This window comes from Solenopsis invicta, chromosome 15 (assembly GCF_016802725.1).
Source record: "Solenopsis invicta isolate M01_SB chromosome 15, UNIL_Sinv_3.0, whole genome shotgun sequence".
Classification (NCBI taxonomy): Eukaryota; Metazoa; Arthropoda; class Insecta; order Hymenoptera; family Formicidae; genus Solenopsis; species Solenopsis invicta.
In genome coordinates this window covers 7,476,821-7,500,276 of record NC_052678.1, presented here as the reverse complement: position 1 = coordinate 7,500,276, position 23,456 = coordinate 7,476,821, and the positions used below count along the sequence as shown (strand labels likewise).

At 37.8% G+C, this 23,456-nt stretch overlaps 3 protein-coding genes across 5 annotated transcripts; 2 read left to right on the top strand and 1 right to left on the bottom strand.

Moving 5' to 3' along the window:
* Positions 1-61: 61 nt before the first annotated feature.
* LOC105198394 (choline/ethanolamine kinase) lies at positions 62-9,705 on the bottom strand. 2 transcript variants are annotated; one of them, XM_011165087.3, is made up of 6 exons: positions 9,153-9,705; positions 3,882-3,994; positions 3,041-3,520; positions 2,710-2,956; positions 1,105-1,269; positions 62-1,019 (listed from the first exon to the last, which is right to left on the bottom strand). In XM_011165087.3, the coding sequence occupies exons 1-6, from the start codon at positions 9,168-9,170 to the stop codon at positions 909-911; spliced, it is 1,134 nt and encodes a 377-aa protein (XP_011163389.1). In that variant the 5' UTR covers positions 9,171-9,705; the 3' UTR covers positions 62-908. The 2 variants fall into 2 exon arrangements, with proteins under 2 accessions (XP_011163389.1, XP_011163390.1); XM_011165088.3 differs by lacking the exon at positions 9,153-9,705 and adding an exon at positions 4,114-4,391 and having other exon boundaries at positions 669-1,019.
* A 429-nt stretch (positions 9,706-10,134) lies between these two features.
* LOC105198392 (zinc finger HIT domain-containing protein 2) lies at positions 10,135-12,412 on the top strand. The gene is made up of 5 exons (XM_011165085.3): positions 10,135-10,510; positions 10,900-11,191; positions 11,272-11,538; positions 11,619-11,822; positions 12,020-12,412. The coding sequence occupies exons 1-5, from the start codon at positions 10,464-10,466 to the stop codon at positions 12,329-12,331; spliced, it is 1,122 nt and encodes a 373-aa protein (XP_011163387.1). The 5' UTR covers positions 10,135-10,463; the 3' UTR covers positions 12,332-12,412.
* A 481-nt stretch (positions 12,413-12,893) lies between these two features.
* LOC105198390 (phosphatidylinositol 4-kinase alpha) lies at positions 12,894-23,269 on the top strand. 2 transcript variants are annotated; one of them, XM_039457803.1, is made up of 23 exons: positions 12,894-13,117; positions 13,769-14,162; positions 14,618-15,123; positions 15,227-15,542; positions 15,787-15,849; positions 16,275-16,529; positions 16,614-16,806; positions 16,899-17,109; positions 17,188-17,442; positions 17,519-17,868; positions 18,078-18,498; positions 18,582-18,689; positions 18,759-18,965; positions 19,104-19,380; positions 19,491-19,983; positions 20,056-20,191; positions 20,322-20,651; positions 20,740-21,027; positions 21,180-21,407; positions 21,495-21,841; positions 21,928-22,204; positions 22,278-22,684; positions 23,044-23,269. In XM_039457803.1, exons 1-23 carry the CDS (start codon positions 13,028-13,030, stop codon positions 23,267-23,269), a joined length of 6,378 nt encoding a protein of 2,125 aa, XP_039313737.1. In that variant the 5' UTR covers positions 12,894-13,027. The 2 variants fall into 2 exon arrangements, with proteins under 2 accessions (XP_039313737.1, XP_011163385.1); XM_011165083.3 differs by lacking the exon at positions 15,787-15,849 and having other exon boundaries at positions 12,896-13,117.
* Positions 23,270-23,456: the final 187 nt, after the last annotated feature.

Here is a 23,456-nt window from a genome sequence, read left to right as displayed (position 1 = left end):
GAAGAAAAAGGTTGGTATTAGAATTTTTTATAACATGTTATAAGAAAATATACAAAAGAGAAACAAGAAGTAAATGTTTTATTTGGAAATTCGTGAAAATACATTTTTCTAGTGATCGGTGCAGATAGATATCAGTGGTGAATGTTAAATGCTGTCCTTTTTTTGCGTATAACATTAAGTACTTATACTTAAATACAATATATGAATTATATAAGTTCAAGTAAAAATAACATACTATAGCAAATATTGCTAGTCCTATTTACAACCAATTTATAAATACATATTACATATAACAAGTAAACACAACCAAACACGTGAATTGGACTCAAAATGGTTGGCAACAATTTGAGATAATCTTATAAATAAATTTATAAAAGCTAAAAAGATTGTATAAATATACAATGTCTTCAGAAATTACTCTTTTTCACAATTTGAGTACATAATTCTATTACACTCAGCGTTTTTCAATTTCAGTCCTTCATCATTAAAAAAGAATAAAATTACTAATATCTCATTTAAGTCTCTCGAATAAAAAAATTAAGTACATTTTAAAGTACTCTGCTTTTCTTAATTTTAGAAATTAATTGAATGAACGTTAAAAAGTCCTAAACGCGAAGATCCGTACGTTTAAGTACACGCTTATTCTATATCACATGATTGACTTTCCATTCACTCTCGATCTGCTGCTTACATTGTATACAAACAATGCAACTTATGCAGTTAGAAGACAACGGGCTACATTATTTCTCGATGTATGGAAACAATGGTTTGGCGTGCTCCGTTAAGAATCATTCGCCGCTCATCAGAGCTTCCTTGTTAACGCCATCAGTCAGAATTGATGGATCAACAACCTGGAGCGAAGTGTTGTATAAATTTGCAAATGCATCTTTTCTTTCAATTTTGTTCTTTCAGTCTATACCCATAGATTTTCTCTTCAGACTGCCATCCGAGGCTGGCCCGGGAACAAGAAATTTTTCTTTGAGATACATGTAATTCTTCAATCTAGAAGCAGCGTAATCCTGAAACATATAACAATGTCCATGTACTTGAAAAAAATCCAACGTAAAGCGAAAACGAATACAAGAATCAAGACTAAATGCATACCCAATAACCAAATGGAATCTGTGACAGTTTCGCGTTCACGACGCTCCAAAGACCCCAGAATAAGTGACTAGCTAGCGAAAATATCTTCACTTCCATCATGATACGTTCCTCCTCCAAAGATCCTTCTTTCCCCAATGTTCTTAAGTAGGCTCTTATGAAGTTGAGCTGTCGAAAGAAAAACCACTTTGTAAAAATTATATTAAAGAGAAGGCATAGAGAGTTACCCTACACTTTTATATGTATCTTTTTTTTAATTTAATAATTTTATTGTATATGTAATCTTTTAATAGATTCTCATCAAATAATCTCTTAGATTCATATATTAAAGAGATCAATGAAATATGAAACTGTACAATAAACTAATTTTTTGTCCAAAACAGCTTTTACAACACATTGAGAACATTGTAATATGTGAACAAATTAGACATACACAGAGCTTGAATTATTAACAAATGAGATATAAATATCAGGCATTTGAAAAATACAAAAGGAATAATTTAGGATGCATTACACAACAATATAAAATATATATCAAAAGATGTATGTTTTCTAGATCGATACCAATGTAAAACAAAAATATGATATGAATTATTCACGCCTATTCATTATTGTTTATCAGAAGATAAGTATTTCCTATTTATTTAAAGATTCCTATTAATATTTCATGACAAATTATCGTCAGTAGCCTGAACCGTTTGAAAAACCGTTTGCAAACTCAGGTATGAATTCAGCACATATTAATTATGCATACGGAATCGCGTCAATTAAAGTGCTCCAAGTGGAAGATAATGCACTTTTAATAGCACAGCTATCCCGAAAAGATAACGTTCTCGAAAGGATATGCAGGCTATGAATTGACTAGTGAGGAGAGTGTACAGGTACTCTAGAATCGTAGATGAGTGGATTGGTGCTTCCAATGGTGGTGGTACCGGTGGCACCCTCGTTCCACAAATGTAGAGCACCCACGTAAGTCGGGATCCATCACAGCACAGACAGTTTTCACATTGCCGGCCAATTTTTTCTCTGTTTGCAGGCATCTCAGCCTTGCCTTGACGGATTGCAGTCCTGTGAAACTAATATATACACACGCAGCACACGCCAAGCCGACACCCTACCTACTGTGCCCTGCTATAGTACCGAATAATACGATAGCAGTTAAGAGCTGCTTCAACGCGCAATATCGTAATAAAAAAATCTCGATCGATACACAATTTGTATATTACATTTTCACGATGATTGCACGAAATGCGTACGCTATTATCAAATTTATATCTCCAAATTAAATGTGAATATTGATTAAATATCCGCAATCGTAAAAAATAACTTAAAAAAATGTTCTTACCTAATTATGCAAAAAATCAAATTGTCAGTATCAATTGCTATCGAAGTTCATCAAATTTCTCCTTTGCTTATTACAATTTCCCGTATCGATTTTATGATATCTCCATTATATAGATACTTATCTCTTATTTATGAATATTTTACATTATCATTTAAACCGATTACGAGAGAATAATGATATGATAACACTGGATGAAGCATATTGAACAGATATCTTACCAGGATTACTTCGTTTTCCAAGCCTCTTTCTCAATTCGTGCTTACCTTTTGCTCCTTCGTGGGACCAGCGGCCGGACGTTCGTGAAAGAAAGGATATTCTGGCGCTGTGTAGTCGTATTGCCATTCGGCGAAATGATTGGCGATATCAAATCCTCGATAGTTGTAGGAACAATATTCGAAGTCAATTAGTACTAACTTGGGCATTCGCGAGTTCTGGAGTAGGAGTATATTTCCTTCTTGCATGTCATTGTGGCAAAATGTAACCGGATGCTTTTGCTGCATTACAAATGACCTGAAAACAGGGATTAGAAAGTCTAAATCTTGGGCACGTACAATGTCTTCTTTATAAACTCCAAGTACTCCTGCCTGTACTTACCTGAGCCAATTGATTTCATGCTCCAAATTTATACATTTTATCGTACTGACATTCTCCAATTGCTGACTGTCAATGTCTTCGACGCTCTCGAGAATGTCCGTCGCCGTGTTGAGCCAGTTATTCATCGTGTCCCATATCCACGTGGGCTCTTTGCTAATTGGTATTTGCATCGTATGTATTTGCCCCATCTTTTCCGCGATAAGTAAACTCAAGGTCGAATCCGCCAGTTCTTTCGTGAGCAAAGGTCGGGCCGGTATGTATTCCTCTATACGGCCACCAGGAAACACTCCATGTAGCTTAGGACCAAGTTTCCTCTCGGATAACAAGGTGAAAATTACGGATTCTGTGATAAGTCCCTCTAAGGCTCTTTCTCCGTGCACCTGCCCGTAAAGACGTAGCAAAACTTGACGAGGTTCTCCCCTGACAGGAACTGTTCCTTCGGGAAGTTGCACATTGTACAGCCAATTGCTCAGACCACCACTGAAAATCATTATGTTTTATTGACTGTTGCTTTGCCATCTTCTTTAAAGGCTGATCTCTGCTCTTTACTTCATGTTTCTTGCTTTTGTCTCTTTTCATGATTTATCGACAACCGTATCTTGTGTCTTGTCTCAGAACTTGTCAACTTTTATCTCTTCAATTCAGATAAAATAGTGCCCGAAGTGACAAGAGGGCAATAGGCAAAAGGCAAGAAACAGGAAGCAAAGAGCACATTGCAGATTAGACTCATTGTATTCTGTTACATATGTTACAGACACATTGTGTAACAGAATGCAACTAGATATCGTGTATAACACATTCTGTCTCATATGTATTCCGCATACAAAAAGATCTCACAAACCTGATGCGCTTGAGAATAATGTTTTCCGATGTAATATGTTTCCACACGCCGTGCAAGTAATCTCGACAGATTCTTGCGGCAGTTTCCCTCATCTCGGGATTCTTCTCCGACATCTGCAGCACAAAAGAAAAGAAGATATCACAGTTAATTGCTGATGACTCCGGCACGCTCGGTGCACAAAGGAAATCACGTCGCTTGTCTCTTAAAGAGCTAGAGCACAATTTTCTCTCACCGGCTACTGATAATTCATCTAGACAATTACTTGACGATGGGGAAACGTGACAAGGGTAACCAAAGGGATACTTTGCTAGAGACGTGTAAGACACGGCACCCAAGATTGTTCTGCCAGTTTGTTTGTTCAGCGAGGCATGATCTCGGGAGATCGAACTCGTGATTAAGTTTATAAATGGGACAAATAACGTGCGAATATCATGCCAAAAGACGCGATCGTGCATACGCAATCGAGATCATATGCTGTTGACAGGAAAAGCGTATACCAACGCATGCGTCACGACGTCACATCAGTGGAGCTCAATGCTGCATTTCACGGGCCGCAACCTTCCGCATCCTTGCGGGTGTGCTTCATGGCCGCTTCCTGGTGGGGTTTGAGAATTCAAAACTAACACTCTCTCGCGCTAGTACAGACGAAGAAGGTGAAGACCGAGAAATTTGTCAAGAAAAACGATTGCGTCTCTTGGGATAAACGCGAACTCTGAATCCTTTTTCAACCCTTCACCATGAGCGTGATGACGTGGATGCGGAATCCTAGGGACTCCTATATTTAGATGTAAAAAAGGGTGACGAAAATAATTGCTCTCTACCCTGCGCACCACCTTGTTGTTGCTATGCCTTTATATCTTACAACATTAATTGCAAGCGGAATCAAGTTCACTTTTCCTATAATAATTAGTCGAAATTACGAAGTAATTAAATGATAGGAGTCTTTATTAAAAGCCCTTCAGATAAGGACATCCAAAAATTTTTTTTTGTCATTCAATGTAAAATATGTTGACGTTTCTGTTAGACAAGTGGATTGGAACTTCTTGTTTACATGACTTTACAAAAACGCTTTGAATCATCAGACTTGATTGTTTCTTCATCATCCGTACAAGAATTCCCCTGATGAAATAAATGGTGTGTGCTAATGACAATTTCTATTTATACAATATCGCGAGCACTCCTTGACCGCATTTTTCCTTGACCACCTGAACGTGACAAGCATTTTTCGTAACAATGTTTCGCTTACCATGGGAGAAAATTAAGTATTTCTCACATTATCATTGAAGGAAAAAAATAATACACTGAGAAAAGTCATAATAATAGCAACTAATGTAACTTGTGACGTTTTCTTCGATAATTTATTGATTACAAAAAATTGATGAATTGTGATGACAAAATATACATTCCTGTGAAATATAATCTCTCTTTCAATGAAATATGACTCATTTGTCTCATTCATTAGTTTATTTCCTAGGAATAATATTTTATTTCGCCGTATTTAAATAAAGATTTATTTCAATAAAATAAATTTACATACATGTAACAAATTTTTTTAGTATCATTTTCTTAGTATAAAGTATTCTGACGAGAAAGATTATTTGATTCAAATGTTATTAGTACCGTTCAAATATAATCAAATTATCTTATTACATCACACGCAAGTAAATATTTTAACTAAATTAAGTTCAAATTAAAGTTAATCATAAAATATAGTTACGTAAAAATTAATCACAGGAATAAAAACTAACTAGATAAAAGTTATATTAAAATTATATTAAGTTAAATTAAAGGTTAATTTTGAACAGCATTATTCACATTAAATTAAAAATTCGTAAGCTTTTAAAGTTAGATTACTCAAAAAAATAAAAAAATAAAATAAAATAAAATAAAATTACAAAGAAATATTGTTTTTTATGTGAGAATGTATTTTTCTTTTATAATTGTTTTTCTTTCAGTGGAAAAAAAATTAAAAATTAAATCATTTAAAATTAACTAAGTTAAGTTAAAAGTTATTAACTTTTTAACCAGTTACTACCAAACTCTACCAATTTATTTAATAATTTAAATATGTATAGTAAAATGTTACTAAAATATTTATTTTTAAATCAAATAACTTTTTCTCAGTGTATGTATTTTTTATTTCTTCTCTGCAATTATATGAATTGAGTATAGTGAATTGGAGATTAGAATTCGATGAATTGGAACGAAATGATTAAAAGTGTACATGATATCTGATCGTCAATTCGCAATCCCCAATCTCCAGTACGTAATCTGATACGTTGGAGAGCTGAGAAAGTGCAATTAATTATTCATAACCGAATTCCTTTTGGGACAAAAAAAATTACGCAATTGATAATTGATTAACGTTGATTAAATCGATAAGAAGCATAGACTCAGGAGCACGTAACTTCCAGATCACATGACGTAAAGGGTTAAAACGAGCCGCGATATCTCCGCTTTTCTGCTTCATTATGCTATGCCATGCCATGTTATAGCCTCGTGCGATCATGCGATATTTCGCAATTTTTTTTTTTTTTCTTTCCTTCTGTAGACACAACACCTGACGTTATACTGGGTGTTCCGCACTCGGCATTTTATTATCAACGCAGTGAGAGTCTTTTATCTATATTTTTTAATTTAAATTTTTTATGTTTCAAATTGATGAAGAATTATCTCAGAATAGATAGGATAGAAGAATTATTACAGCAAGAAATATTAACAAATTTTTGTGTAAAAACACTATTAAGACGAAAAATATATCTGGCACTTTTTTAACATTTTCAGTGTTTATATATATTTTTTTAAGAGTCTCGGTGATTTCAACAATTTAATTAAATTTAATTCTACTGTCTTCTCCAATGTCTTTCACTTACCAAAAAAATCCAATTAAAATAGAGTATCAAAACAAGTTTTGCGTTACTATTTTTCGTTCCTAGAAGCATCTATTTTACGAATTTATTGAACGAAACTTGTGCATTTCCGACTATTTACGTAATTGCAAGTTTCGGTTTCAGGACAGGATTAAAGTACATTTTATCGTACACGTCAACATGCAACTTTGGTGCTGTGCACTGTATTTAATGTGATAACATATATGTATAGTAATACTGCGCATATTAATCCGCCTCCACCGAGATAAATAATCTGCACTTTATGCGCAGTTTAGTTTTTCCCTTGGAATATTTGCAACGTCTATGAATGGACGTAAGGTCTCGGATTTTGTTTTTATGACCTTCGATGTCTATCTCGCGCGTGTGTGTATGCATGTGTATGTGTCGCGATGCTAGAAGCACTACACATTCCGAAGATCGGTTACGACAGATTCAGAGGGACACTGTGACTATCGTACGACAGATAAGAGAAAATTGATAAGCGACAATATTCTGTGAAAAGTGTAAAAACCGTTCGTCTAAACCCTGATCCGTAAAACCACGTGGCAAACAAATGTATACGTTATTATATTCAGCTTCGCCAGAATCCGCGTTTCCCTGAAAGGTAGAATCTGCGAAAAGGCAGAGAAACGGAACGAAAATTGGCAACGTTTGTGAATCCCTCTGTATATTCTTGTGTGCCTATATGAAATTAGATACTTCGACGTCGTCGAGAAACGAGGCGCAGAGGAGGAAAGAGGACAGAGAAAGCGCTGTAGCGACCAAGCGACGATCGAAAAGTAGCATTGATTTTTATTGCAACGAATAGCACACGCATTTTTTTTTTTTTTAACTTCGGGGAAATCGAGTGGAATAATAAAATAAGGCGCGTAAAAGCGTGCGGCGTCTTAAAGGGTCTGAAAACAGCATCGGTTCCAACGAATGAGCGCGTTTTATTTTTTTTAGCTCCGAGGGAAATCAAGCGGATTAAAAAATGAGGCGGGAAAGCGTGACGTCTCAAAGGGGCGGAAAACAGCATCGAATGAACACGCATTTTTTTTTTAGCTTCGAGGAAATCAAGTGGATTGAGAAGTGAAGTGGAAAAGCGTTGCGTCTTACGTCAACTTCCACCGATACAAATTAATTTCAATCTCAGTTTAGATTATACTTTATTTCTTTTCTTAAAAGTAGAAAGGAATTAAATTGAATTTTTAATTTCGAGAATTAGAAAAAAATGAACGTGAACGACTGAATTGACGTTTTGCGTCAATTTAATCTTTTTCTGGTTAGAATTTGAGAAAGATCAGAGATATTAAAGGAAGGTATATAAATATGAAAAATGGCCAAAACCCAACTAATTTCACAGTGTTTCTTAATGTACATAAAAGAGAAAAATAATATTTATAATGTGTGGCAGAAAGTGTGGGAAAAATTGCTAATAATAAAACGTCATAAGATACGTAATGCATACGTGACGTTTCAATTTTTTTTATATCTATACGATTAGACTTGTATACTTTAATATATGTATGTATTTACGCTCATTTCTAGATACGTTTAGCATACTCTCTTATATAATTATACATATACAATAGCAATAATTGAATTGATGTCTTACGCCAATTTAATCTAATCTTTCTTTTAATTAGAATCAGAAAATATTGGAGATATTAAATTTAATCTCTTTTTTTTAATTTTTTCTAATTCTAACGCGAATGATTAAATCGACATTTTTCATCAATTTAATCTTTTTCTAAATAGAGTTAAAAAGAGGTATTAAGTTTAATCACTTTCAAAATTTTTTCTAATTTTATTTAGAAAAAGATTAGAAAAAGATTTTTTTTTTTTTAACTTTTTATTACATGCACTAGAACGAGATTAAATTTAATCTTTTCTTAGTTTTACGTCATTTTCAAGTCTGACGTCAATTCAATCTTTTTCTAGTTTTAAAAATTAGAAAAAAAAAGAATAAATTAAGCCGAGATTGAAGTTAATGTATATTAGAAATGGACACACTAAAGGAACAAAAGACAAAAAAGCAGATAAAAGCGAATAAGTTATTTTTAAGCATGTATATTTAAACACTTTTTTTTTTAGCTTTGAAGAAATGAAGCGGATTAAAAGCGTGCATACAAGTACGTGGAAGGATGGGAAAGCGTTAATCCTGACGCATGACGTGCAAACGGGTGTTCTTCAATGTCAGAAAAAAAAAAGAAACTGCGAAGCGGAACAGGAGGAGGCAAGGTCACGAGGAACGTGCTTTATTTCCGGGAAGCGATTAGATGAGCTCGACGAACATGTCCGCATTTAGACGCTTGCCTCTGTGCCGTGCGACACAATTAAAAAAAATTCTCGTTTCGTGTAAAGAGATAAGAAACAAAAAATACCACACGATAAGTACCTTGTTTTCGATACCCATGTCGAAATGTCGTCGGCGGGCGTTCCGTGAAGATAACCGTGTGTAAACGACTGGCTCCTCCGCTCTGCTCCGTGAAGAGAGACAAAGAGAGAGAAAAAATTTGGCGATTTCCGCGATGATGTGGCACCGCACCTCTAATGAGAAGCGCTAATTACTGTATACGTGTCACGGGACGTGCGGAAACCGGATAAGATAAAAACGATCGTTCCCTCAGTGGGAAGAAGAGACGAGCTCGTGGTCAAGAATAAGGAAATCGGGATGTGAAAAAGGACTCTCTCTTTCTCTCGCGTGTCCTTATAGGTATTCTTCAGGTAAACGTAGACGTGGAACTTTCTCGAGCACACGGCTTTCTTCAGCCAAAATGTGTAATCTCGCGTACGTATTGCGTGCGCGTGAGGCGATTTAATTCGCTCGATCCGAGGGGAGGAGGAAGAGGATGTGATTCAGCGAGACCGCTCGGCTCTGAGAAATCCTCGCGGGAACACTCGATCTGCGGTACGTGACACACCGGTTCGTCCGACGTACTCCTCGGAATGACGCATTCCGTACACTCCGATACGCCTGGTACCCGCTGCGCTTGTTGTTTTTCTCGCGGCTCGTGAGCAAGCGCCAATCGAGTGGCGCGGAGGATCAGCCGGTGGGGCGATACAGCGATAATACGATGCGGCAACGCGACGCCGCGCTCTTATCGCATAATACGTAGGGTGCCACCGCGTGCCTTCGAGCCACGCGATAAGGGAGAAAGGGGTGGAGAGAGAAAGAAAGTGCGCCAGAACCGCGCCGGAGTTGGAGTATAATGCACCTCGTTGTCGCGGTCGATTGCCCGCGCGGTACGCACCAATGCAACTGTACGATTTTTCTTTTCTCCTTCTGAGAGCCGCTCCCGCAGCTGAGGTCCAAAGTGCACGATCGTACGGCGTATTTTCTTAATCTGAATTCTAAGTATAGCGCCGGAACGGTCAAACGCGGCGGGAGGACCACCTCTTTCGGCATTTGAAACGAGAAGGGTGTATAATTAGACATTAGAGGGAAGATAAAGGGAATGAAAAGTTCGGCTACAAATGGGAAAAACTCGGAAACAGTATATGGGGCGACATCTCTTTGAGAAGCGGGGAGCCGCTTTCTCAAATCGAGTCGGTAAAGTAGGGATCTTCTCGCTCGACTATCGATATCCGATTTTCTACGTTATCTCGCATCCTCCAGATGTGACGTCTAAATCAGACGGTCTGATCAGAACGAAGTTGTGTGTTTACATTACGTTATGGTCAGCGTGTTCTGTCAGAAGGATTTAAAATGACGGAATCTCCGAGCACAAGTTCGGCCACCAATATCTGTGATTTGTAAATACGACATTTTATATTAAACGTTTAATTGAATGCGATAAAATTTGCGGATAATATCTGTACAAAATTTTTTTAAAGTTTGAATAAAGCTAAGGGACATTTTCCACACATAGCAAGAGATAATCCTGATGACCAGGATTATGAATAAAATATAAATAATCTACATTATGTATATACAATAAAATGTAATATAAACTATGTTTTACGTGTCATCTATGTAAAATACTTGGTCAATGTTAAACAAGAATAAAATAATTCATTGGGCTGTACTGTGCTCTTATATGCTTCTTGCTGGAAAACATCTAAAATCTTGCAATGATTGAGTCTTATAGTTGTTAGCTATTCTTTGTTATTATGTCAGAATGCATTTTTTTTTATTATTTCAGATGCAGCAAGCGCACTCGCTTATATACCTGTCCTCGATGTGGCATAGGCTACTGTGGGACCGAATGTTACAAATCAGACGCGCACACGGACTGCTCCGAGAGTTTTTACAGGCAGTGCATCGAGGATGAGTTGAAGTCCCAGGAGAACGATCCAGTTGCCAGGCAGAAAATGATAGAGATTCTTAAAAGAGTGCATGAGGCAGACATGGAAAATGATATCTTGGAGGATAATTTAGATGAGAAGAGCACCAGCGATGAGAACTGTTCATTGGATTCGGATGACGATCAAGAGGTAATGAAGACCAATACCATTTAGAAACTTATTTATGACTTGTTGAATAAGTTTTTAAAAGACTTGTTCTTATCTCTCAGCTTCTCGATTTAGAAACCAGATTGCAGAATGTCAATTTTGAGGATCCTAACGAGCTTTGGTCAGCCTTGTCCGAAGCAGAGAAGCAAGAATTTGAAGCATTGGTAAAAAATGGTGAAGCAGAAAATCTGCTGCCCAAATGGGTACCATGGTGGACCTACCGGGTGGAAAAAAAATTAATTCAGCCCATTGAAGAGAATGTCAAGGATGCCTATAGTGATTTAAAATATCCTGCATTGATAGACGTACCATTATTTAACGAATTGCAGGTTGGTAATAATAAGTATTACATGCTTAAAATAGTATAATTAGAGTGGTACAGTTAAACATTATTTGCATTCTTTTTTAGAAAGCATCCCCTTGTGTACATTTCAATGTGATAAATGTGATATACTCTTATGCATATGTCGCTCTTTACTACATTGGAGATTATTTAAATTGTGCTGAGGAAGCTGCTAATGTATTCCTGATTATCTGTGGAAATATGAAAAACAACGAGGTTTTCAAAGATACGGATTCGGCAATTGAGTCCGTTGTAGAAAATGTAAAGAGTGTGAGTAGCTTGTATGTTTGTGTATTAGTATAAATGTAATATACACAAGTACTTAATTTTATTAATTTGATATCTAAATTTTGCTCAATTTATTGCTCTATAACTTCTTTGTTATTAGTTTTATGTATAAACAATTGATATATTAATTTAATATAACGATATATAATTATATTAATTAAACATATTAAAATGTGTAGGTTGATTGGTTGCCGCAAGATGAACAAATTATAATTGCACTAAGAGAAGCTGGCGCTTCCATTCTACAAGGACCAGGTGCAGAAATGAAGACCGTTTATACATCCGCGGCGCTCTCCGAACTTCACAGATTGCTGATGGCAGTAAAGAAAGAAAATTCAACCTGCAAGAGCGGCAACCAAGAATTCACGAAAAGATTTTCGCAGAACCGTGGCAACGATGCGAGTCTTTCGAAAAAGAGTATAATTCCATGTCTAAAGAAGCTAGAGTATTATTTATCATGGGTAAAAAGCATTGGAATGGAAATCTTGTAAACACGTTTCTTTATTTATTAAAATTGTATTGCCGAGCGTTTATTAAAACGAAAGAAATGATATTCTGTTAATAAGTCCGAATTTTATTTGAGTATTTTTCTATTTCTCTCCATTCTCTATTAAGATTTGTTCACACAGGCGTGCATAACTACAAGAAGCTAATGCGCAATAGAATGAGCCAATCGTGTATTTAATTAAAATAAAAAGAAAAGGATGCACGACTTGACATAGGCATCGTTTTATTTTTGTTACTCATTGACTGATATTTTTATTTAATCAATTCTATTTAAGTAATGTCTTAAGATGCTGATACAGCTTTGTGATTGACTGATGATATCATAAGACTGTCTTAAATATAAGAATCGACTATGAACACTAGTTTCGAATACTAAAAAAAGGATAGAATGATGTATCAATTTTTATTTTAAATTGAAAGCACCCGATGTATTTTTGCGTTTTAATAATATGTTATTGATCGACCTTATTCACATCTGATTGGCGTTTTCTATCCAATCGGGTCCGTATGAACGAACCTTCACATTTCCTCCTTCCTGCGTGCTTCTGCAACTTACGAACTTATTCTAGCAGACGACGTTACTGACGTGACAGTTGTCACGAGTGAACTCCGAGACCCGAGTTGTTCCGAGTTATTCAGAACCGAGTCAGTGGTGATCGGTAGTGTCGGTCGGTTGCAAGATGATGGCGGACGAGAGGTTGTTTTTCTCGAACGCCGTCCAACAATTGGCAAGATGTTTGGCCGCTATCAAGCCCACGCCGTGGGAAAAGGTAAGGTTGAATCCTCCCGAGAGTGTCCACCGATCGAACGATCGATTCTTCGACCCTGGACAGCTATCGCACTCTTTGTTTTTCCATCGATCTTTTTTTAATCGGACTCGACCACGGGAAGTGTCAGCTGACATCCTGACATTTCCATGTTGTGACATAATCCAGCCACAGGATATCGTGTTGCCCCGAGGATGATTATAGTCATTTGCGACGCACAATAATTAACACTGCTGTCTTATAAAAAATTATAATTGCAGCTTAGGTAATGACTTGAGAAAAAGTAGAAACGTAACAGTATTTTTGCAGCGGTATGTAATAGAAAAACATACTTCAGAAAATATGTAGCCTGACATGGCTAAGATTACATGATAAATGTACAATTATTTGTAAAATATTTTAGCAAAGAGAATCGATATTTTGTAAAATTATGATTATAAAATATTGATAATTAATAAGAAATTATTTTTATATAAAAAAATATATGATTTTAAAGTATTTTAAATTTTAATATTTTCTTCCTTTAAAAAATTATCTTGCTTTATTTTTTATAAGAACTAATATTAATAAACAAAATAAGCTTAATGAGACTAAATTAGATTAATGTAATTTTTATCAGAATGTAAGGATAACATCTTTCACGTTTAATTGCAGGTAGCCAAACTTTACAAGTTATGTCCACAAGATTCCGCTCAGGGTGTATATCGTTTGGATCAGAGGGGTCAGGATGCGACCATTGCATTAGGAATTTACTTTTTGGAGTCCGGTCTGCAGCACCGAGATAAAATTTTGCCGTATTTATTGAGATTATTGCGTGGTCTTCCAAAGGCGGTATGGCGAGACGAGGTGAAATGTTCACTTGCCGAACGGGTCCCGGTCGCGGAGCGCTTCAGCTTCTGTTTGAACACATTGCTGAGCGACGTAGCAGCCAGATGCGAACCGGCACGAGAGGAAATTATCTCGACACAGGTTGAGATACTTGCTGTCCTTACCAATCTGATACGCGGGTACAAGGATCAGAATAGTAATAGAGGCTTGCAGGCAAAGAGTAAGACATATACATATATTAAAATATATTATTACAAAATAAATTATAAAATGTAAGTGTTAAGTGTTATACACTAGACAATAACAAAAAGTTTTTTAGTTTAAGTAAATATATTTATTTTAACATCATTTTCTTGATTTAAATAAATATTAGCTAGTATAAAATAATTTATTTTTAAATTTAGAAAATATGTTTTTCAATCAAAAAAATTATGTTAAAACAAATATTAATTTAAACATAAAATTTTTTCTGTTGTAACAATAAAAAATAAATATAAATAATAATTTTTGAACGAAAACAAAAAGAATTTAAAATGATTTACATTAGTACAGAGAAAAAAAAATCAAAGTCAAAGTAAGTTTTTTATAAATATTAAACTGGAATCACTTTAAGGCTTGTTTCATGTTATCTAATTAAGTAAGAAATGTTAGTTCTGACATTATATATTATTTTAGTATCACTATGCAAGTGTCTGGTTCCGGTGCTGATTGGTCTGGCAAGATCGATGGGTCGCTTCTCGTGTACGGATCCGCCGTTGCTCTGCCGCATCTTTCCACGGCGGGAGACACCCTCACCGGCGAGCAGTACGGAAAATCGTTTTATGCCCGACAAGAAGCAGCACAGCTTCTCAAATTTTAGGCCTATCATCCCGCGCTCTCTGAGCGGCAACTTTAATTCTTGCCTCGATAATGCGTTTCCGGGTTACGAAAGTCACGATTATCATTGTGGCAAGAGGCCGTCGCTACAGTCCTTCCTGTCGGTGCCGTACGACCCAACGACGTATTTCTTCAGCCGTTATGGATCGAGTTTCAATCAGTTCCCACAGATGCGTTGCAATGAGAGCCCTGAAAGAAGGGCCGGGATGCAATTTACTGTAGTGCATTTGCAGAGTGTGCTAGCTTTGGCCAAAAAATTACTTACTAAGGATATCCTGACGTTTCTAGACGAAGAAGCGCAACAAGTAAATTTCCCGTTGCACATGATTATTATTTTTTATTTGTAACTATACTTATATGTAATACATCAATTGATTTTCCAATTTTCCAATACCAATTAATTTTCAGGTATACAGTTCTGGCCAGGTACAGATTTTCCCATATCGTACGTTCAGCGAGACAATGAATCTAGTAATGGTGGCTCTGTTGCGCGAGCTACTGCAAAATCAGCGTGATTTACCAGCCCCGTTCACAAGGGACGTGCAGGAGTTCGTGAAGGGTCTGTTTCTCTCAGGTCAGACGGAACTGCAATCGCGGCAACATGACGCGAGCGAGCGTGAGGACATCGACACGAATTTCCGGACCGTGAATCGCTTCAAGGTGAACGTAATGGCCAATTCCGCGTGCGTGGATCTACTGGTCTGGGCGATCGGTGACGAGACAGGTGAGGTGATCGTCTATCTGTCGCTGACGAAACAGAGATCGCGAGTCGCGGAAACGTCTTCTACTAAAATTAGAAGCACCACACATGAGAGTAAATAATCTGTACACTGTGGAAGATTTTTGTAACTGTATGCTCGTAACTCTAAGTGCCTGAACTGAGTGACTGCGAGATGTCAATGTCTGTTTCGATTGCGACACCCCCGCCCAAGCACAGATCTTTTAAAACTCTCACGTTATTTTTACAGTATCTGGCGAATATGATTTGTCCGCGCTGTTTGCAGATATCAGTTCAATGCTGATCGGCAAGGGTATATTGGATTTACCCGTGTGTGTTACATTCTCGTTAACATGTTTTCGCTATTAATGATTATTAACAAAGTCTTTGCTTATATTGGCACGATAACAATTCGCTGATCTTTTCTCTTGCAGTATGTTTGATTGATCTTAAATTCGTGTAGTAGATAAATGGTTAATCCGAAAATTGTGAATTTTGTTTTTAGGGAATTTTGTGAACTTTTCTATATTAATTTTTCAGAATACGATAATTTAAGTTTTCAGAATGTTTTACGCGTATAAATTTTTACGCACGGAAGGAGCACTTACAAAGCATTTTCATGTATATGCTGTATCTAAATAACCAATTGAGAACTTTACAATAGCCAAAATGTTGCATAATTTATATATATTTATTTTTATATTTATATGTAGAGAGAGTTTGTACATTAATTCTCAGGTGCGGATAGTTTATGCGGACGACTCGTAGAGAAGATTAATTCCAATCACGGACCCAAACTCGTCCTGGCGCATATGCCGTTGCTGATGGTTTGTCTCGAGGGATTAGGAAAATTAGCGCAGAAATTTCCCAACATAGCCAGCACGTCCATATACTACTTGCGAGACTTCCTCATAGCACCGTCGCCAATTCTTTTGAAGCTGTATCGACAGCACAGCGAATATTCCATGAAGGAACATCAATTTAAAGTGCTGGGTAAAAATAGTTTTATTACATAATTATAAAATGATTTATTTGTTATATATAATAAATATGATATGCATGCATATGTATGAACAGTTCAAGGGAAGGAGATAAGCGACACGAAACAGACGACGTCATCGGTGCACACGGCGTTTGAGAAACTTCGCGATGCTGCAATCGGCAATCTCTGCATCGCTCTGGAAGCCGCGCATTCCGTGAATCCGGACTGCGTTCCGGCGCTCGTGGCCAGCGTCTCGAATAGATTATACACCGCGGACATATCCGACGGGTATAATTTTTATTGAAAGAATTTATCCGCGTTTACAATCTTTCTAATCAGCGCGGAATCAAAATGAAATTACAATTTCCGCTTGGTTTCAGCGAGAGCGACGAGAAGTTGAAGAACGAAGTGGTGTCGAAGAACATTGTGATTATGTTGGGCCACGTCGCCGTGGCGCTAAAGGACACCCCGAAAACGATGCGTACGATCTTCCCGTTTTTCCAGCAGCTCTTCTGCCGCACCCCCAGCGATCTCGATTTCCTCATAGTAGATCAGTTGGGCTGCATGATCATTGCCAAGTGCGAACCAAAGGTGTGAGCCAGCGCTTGAATTTTCGGAATCACTTATTACATTTTTCGAGCAACTATTAACGCAGATTTCTTAACGCAGATTTATGAAGGGATAATGCAAATGTTTTCCATGTCGTTGGGATCAAGTACAGCAACGTATGCCGCGAACGACGACCGCAAACAGTACTGCCATGTTTCCAAGGCGGTAACAAACGCTCTGGCGAACATAGCAGCGAATCTGCAGGGCGAGTCGGAGTTGGACGACCTGTTGCTACATCTTTTAGAATTGTTCGTACAGTTGGGCCTCGAGGGTAAACGCGCCAGCGATAAGATGCCGAATAGTATCGCTGCGACGGTAAAATCACTTAAACTAATATCTTGACAAAAAACCAGAAGCAATTGAGTGGCAAACATTTTATATTATGTTATAGAGAGCAGCTAGTAGCGCTGGCAATTTAGGAGTGCTCATCCCTGTGATTGCAATATTGGTGCGACGTCTACCGCCGATCAGACATCCGCACAAACGACTTCTGAAACTGTTTAAGGACTTTTGGTTGTATTGTGTCATAATGGGTTTTGCTACGGATCATTCGAGATTGTGGCCGCCTGAGTGGTACGAGGGTGTCAAAGAGATCGCCGTCAAGTCACCTTATCTTATTTCTCAGACCAGCGCTCGTCTTGAGATGCGAGAATTGCAGTATACATCAGCGGTGCGCAACGATAGTGTCTCACTGAACGAGTTACAAGAGCTGCGGAGTCAAGTATTGAAGATAAGCACCCGGTATGATTTATCTTACGTTACAACATTTTCCGACTTCTAATCATTTAATTAATATCAATTAATATTAATTATCTGAAGAATACTTTATATTTTATTATGTAACATTTTTCTATTTTTAATTATAAAAATTATACATTTTTATTATTGAAATATAAATGTTTTTTTAAAGTTTTTTAAATCTATTATAAAATTTTTGTGATTTTTTTCAGTACAAACGACATATCAGCATACGTGACCAAACTACAGTTCGCGCAGTGCACATACTTGCTTTCCGTTTATTGGTCAGAGACCTTACGAGTGGCAAACAGTCCTGAACCCAGTCTGCAACCGATAATGGAGTACCTGTGCGATACTGATTTACAGAAGGATAAGAGCGGCATGTGGCAATGCATATGCTGTGTAGCAGATTCCGTGTTTGCGAAATTTAAGGATGTGATGCAACGCAAACCGAAGGACGAGCAACGTGAGAAGGAACTCGAGAATCACGCGCAATTTCTGCTGGTGCATTTCAATCACGTGCACAAGCAAATTAGGCGAGTGGCGGACAAATACCTCAGTGCTTTAGTGGACGCCTTTCCGCATCTGTTATGGAACTGCAAAGTTCTTTGGAGTATGTTGGATATATTGCAGGTATTTATTGTTTTATTATATTTTTTTATTATCTTATTACATTTTATACTTTGCACGATGTCTTCACTATACGATTATTGCAGATTTTATCGTACTCGTTACAATTGGATCCAAATGAAGAAACTCCTAGTTTAAGAATACCTGGCACACCATACAGCATCGAGCTGATGAATACTCTCGAAGCGAGAGAAGTATGATATTACTGTATGCTTTACTTATTTTAAAATAAAATAAATTCTATAACAATGTGTGCATTACAGATTATCGTAAAAGATTTTACCGCGAGATGCAAAGGTATTGTGCAAGAAGCCATGAAATGGGCACCGCAAGCTACCAGATCGCACTTACAAGAATACATCAATCAAATACCGTCTTCTGGCATGCGACATCACTCCGGTTTATCGCTAGCTATTGACTCGGTTCTCGAATTTGTGGACACCGCAATTCCTACAGTAGTTCCAGCAAATGTGTGTAGCAATGTTTAAACATATCATACATCGTTGTGCTTTAAGTTTTAGAGTTTATTTTAGTCATTCTTTTCTATTTAACGCATTGTAAACGATAATTCGTTATTAATTACACTGACGAAACAATGTATTTAATAGACGAATTCATTGGACAAGAGGCCACGCTGCCCAAAAGGCGCGAGTTCATGGCTGCTATCGATGATGTCTACGAGATCGTGGCACGCCGGTGAAGTAGCGGGTATGCTCGCCCTTGCGCGCACCGAATCGCCAACCACGGAGATGTCTCTGGAAGAGTGCAGAGACAAAGTCGTCGAGAGATTGATTGAAGCCGTTCGCCGCGCTTGTCAGGATCGCGACGATACCACTCATCGCGGAGCTCTTTGGCGTGCTACCGCTCTCTTAATATCCATGCCTGGTAAACTTAAACTTCAACTTAATGATTTTAAATTTTTGTAAAATCTTTAATTAATTTGTCTATTGGCGGTTTTTCTTCAATCTGCATTAATTAAATTTTGCAACTTTTAGGTATACATAGGCGATTATTACACATAGTCGCGTGCTCGCAAGTAGAACTGTTCACGACCGCAGCCATGACCACGGCAGTCGAGTGCTGGCAATGGATCTTAACCGTACGACCAGATTTGAAGTTGCGATTCTTGCAAGAGATGTTACTTGCGTGGCAGTATACCGTCGACAAGAGGATGGGCTTGTTCGCGCCGAACGAAGAGGAAGTTAGTCCTCTCGCGGTCTATGAGGGCTGCAAGCTCGGGCCTAATCCGTCGCAAATAAAGCCGCACGATATCTGGGTGACTTTTATAGTAGAGCTAGTCGAGACGGCCAAGTATTGTTGCCAGGAGACGGTCGATATGATCGCCCTACTCCTGCACCGCTCGTTACCCATGACCGTTGGTGCGTCTGGCGAAGAACCCGGTATCACTCGACACGTGGCCGCAGTTGGCGTACGTTTTAAACTTCTTTCATGCGGCTTGGTACTGCTGCAAGGTGATGTTTTACCCAGGTAATATATCGTCCTTTATTATATGAATAATGACTATGAGGAAAGAAAAAAAAATTGAATCTATTTTTGCAGAACTTTAAGTAAGAACGTCCTGCGAGAACGGGTTTATTCCAATTGTCTGGATTACTTCTGCCGAGAACGTCAGTTGCCGACTCAAGAGATTGACCAGCTCACAGAAGACATAGTTACGTTGATACGCTTTTGGCAGGTAAGCGCAGCGAATTAAAAATTAAAACAAATTTTCATTTATAAAAATCGTACGAAATTATTTCTTTTTAAAACAAAATCCCAGAGTTTGTTGATGATTTAACATTACTCTGTTTTATGTATTTTTATAGGTAATGCACAGCGACAAAAAGTACTTAATGATGACAGGAGCCGATAACGAATTTGAGATAGTGACATCACAAACTTATACAACGATGATGGTTCCGAGCGAGACAATCGGTTCATTAGCCGCCACGCTAGCTCCCACGCCGAACGAGTTCTCGAAATCGCCTAGCAACGTGTGGATGAGCACCATGCCTATGTCGACCAGCACCAATACGTTGAGCAAACGTAGCAATCGCAGCAAACGAATCGTAAATGCCAACGTTCTCGTGAAAGATTATATCAAGAAGAGAAATTTGATTCTCGAGTTGTTAGCAGTTGAAATTGAAATGTTACTGGTGAGTTTGCGATAAATCACAAAATACTGGAAACTACGATTTAATGAAAATCAGCTTTTAAAATGTTAAAATCTCGCTTCTCGTCAAGGTTTGGCGTAATCCCAGCGGAAGACCGGAACTCGCGTTGCAAGGAGAGGGAAGTATCGCAGACTGGCGAGCCAAGGGCATGAACGATCGTTGGCGAGAGTACACGCGGCTCGCGTGGGAGATTAGTCCCGTTCTGGCTACCTTTATGCCGGTACGATTAAAGAATCACGAAGTCATTATCAAGGAGATCTGTGGCCTGGTACGCCTCAAACCCGTACCAGTCATGCATCTATCAGAGGCATTACAGTATCTCGTTACGACAGACACGCTTCTCAACGATGTACCTGAAGTAAGATTTTTAACTCTTTGTAAATAATAATTTATGAATTAGCGATTTGATCTTTGTCTTACAATTGTAATAATACGCAATATTAATATAAAATATATTTTAGAATATTAGAATATTATTATTTCATTTACATAATTTTTATGCTGTTTTAGTTAGTTTATATGTTAACATGGGCAAGGGTGTCTCCAATTCAAGCACTAGCATTCTTCTCTCGACAATTCCCACATCATCCTATCTCGGCGCAATACGCGGTGCATGTGTTGGATAGCTATCCTGCTGACGCTGTTCTTTTCTATATACCTCAGCTAGTGCAAGCTGTCCGTCACGACTCGATGGGCTACGTAATCGAATTTATTAAGAAGATTGCTAAACGATCACAGGTAATAACTTCAAACAACATTGCAAAACATTTAAATTAAGTATTAAACTTTGAGGAATTGTAATCGTTTTGGCTTAACGTGTTTTAGGTAGTGGCGCATCAGTTGATATGGAACATGCACACTAATGTATACATGGACGAGGATAAGCAGATAAAAGATCCAGTGCTATACGATATCCTGGATTCGTTGACAAAGAATATTCTAAACGCCCTGTCCGGCCCAGCGAAACAATTCTATGAAAGGGAGTTCGACTTTTTCGAAAAGATCACCAACATCTCAGGTGAAATCAGACCATATCCCAAAGGGCCGGAACGCAAAGCCGCCTGCTTAGAAGCTTTAGCAAGGGTTAAAGTACAACCCGGTTGCTATTTACCATCAAATCCCGAGGCGATGGTCATCGATATAGATTACCAAAGCGGTACTCCCATGCAAAGGTACGATTTAAGACGATTATAAAAATTTTATACATAATAGTGACTTATAACGCAAAATATTATATGGAATTATCTTGTAATTACAGCGCTGCTAAAGCACCATTCTTAGCGCGTTTCAAAGTACAAAGATATGGCATACACGAACTCGAGAATATCGCATTAGCGGTGTCGACCAACGGGAAAGTCGAGAGTAAGAAAGAAGCGGATGAGCAGACGTGGCAGGCCGCTATTTTCAAAGTCGGTGACGACGTCAGGCAAGATATGCTGGCCTTGCAAGTGATCAGTATCTTTAAAAACGTATTCCAAAAAGTTGGGCTGAATCTTTTCTTGTTTCCCTATAGAGTAGTAGCTACAGCACCTGGGGTAAGATAGAATTTCTTGTAATGAGTACACTTTGAAATATCTCATAATTATTACATTCGCATGTGTTATGCAGTGCGGCGTGATAGAATGTGTACCACACGCAACATCGAGGGATCAACTTGGCCGTACAACAGACAGTGACATGTATCAATACTTCATCACGCAACACGGCGACGAGACGACTAAGGAATTCCAGAACGTTCGTCGCAATTTTGTCAAATCGATGGCGGCATACAGCGTGATCACCTATCTCCTGCAGATAAAGGATCGCCACAATGGCAATATCATGATAGATACCCAAGGCCATATCATACACATTGATTTCGGCTTCATGTTTGAGAGCTCGCCCGGTGGTAATCTAGGCTTTGAGCCCGACATCAAGCTCACCGACGAGATGGTCCTCGTGATGGGTGGCAAAATGGAAGCCCCGCCGTTCCGTTGGTTCATGGAACTGTGTGTGCAAGCCTTCCTCGCAGTCAGGTAAGTGTTATTTCAATAATATTATTTTAAGAATTTGTATACTACATTCTATATCTCGCACTAACAAAATATTTTTTTATTATATTTAAGATAAATGTCTAGTGATCGGACCTGTACTTATACCAAACACTTACACAAGAACTTATTAAAATCTCAAACACTTTTATTATAATATAAAAATTTAATTGTAATTTTTAAATATTTAAGATTATTTTAATATTATAATAAGAAAAGAGCATTTGAGATTAATAATAAGTTTTTGTGTAAGCGTCCATTAGGATGTTAACATCTTAGATATTAACGCATATAAAGACTTTCTAGACAGTCGCTTAAATGTTTGAATATTTTTTATCTTGCAGACCCTACCAGGAAGCCATCATCTCTCTCGTCTCTCTCATGCTCGACACGGGGTTACCGTGTTTCCGCGGGCAGACCATTAAACTCCTACGCAGCCGATTCGTGCCGACCGCCACCGATCGTGAAGCGGCGATCTTCATGATTAATATAATACGTAACAGCTACCTCAACTTCCGTACGAAAACTTACGATATGATACAGTATTATCAGAATCAAATTCCCTATTGAACTATATCGCCGGAAAACTTTCTTCCGTCTCCTTCCTTCCTTTCTTTCTTCCCCGTCTGCGTAAGCGTTAATGGGCAGCATCACTTTGTGCTCGCCACGACTGTTATCGAATTAGAATCAAGTACTTGATGTACTGCAGTTGTTAGATATCGCGCAGTATGACCACTGACTGTGAAATTGTACAAAT

Excerpts from the sequence above, each read along its gene's own strand:
- LOC105198394 (XM_011165087.3), bottom strand. Across the intron at positions 3,521-3,881 it reads ATTATTCTCAAGCGCATCAG|TGGTGGTCTGAGCAATTGGC; the intron begins GTTTGTGAGATC and ends AATGATTTTCAG. Across the intron at positions 1,020-1,104 it reads AGATTCCATTTGGTTATTGG|GATTACGCTGCTTCTAGATT; the intron begins GTATGCATTTAG and ends TATATGTTTCAG.
- LOC105198392 (XM_011165085.3), top strand. The coding sequence starts at position 10,464 with ATGACGGAATCTCCGAGCACAAGTTCGGCCACCAATATCTGTGATTT. Across the intron at positions 11,192-11,271 it reads ATTCGGATGACGATCAAGAG|CTTCTCGATTTAGAAACCAG; the intron begins GTAATGAAGACC and ends CTTATCTCTCAG. Across the intron at positions 11,823-12,019 it reads TTGTAGAAAATGTAAAGAGT|GTTGATTGGTTGCCGCAAGA; the intron begins GTGAGTAGCTTG and ends TAAAATGTGTAG.
- LOC105198390 (XM_039457803.1), top strand. The coding sequence starts at position 13,028 with ATGATGGCGGACGAGAGGTTGTTTTTCTCGAACGCCGTCCAACAATTG. Across the intron at positions 15,543-15,786 it reads GGCGATCGGTGACGAGACAG|TATCTGGCGAATATGATTTG; the intron begins GTGAGGTGATCG and ends TTATTTTTACAG. Across the intron at positions 22,205-22,277 it reads TAGTAGCTACAGCACCTGGG|TGCGGCGTGATAGAATGTGT; the intron begins GTAAGATAGAAT and ends TGTGTTATGCAG.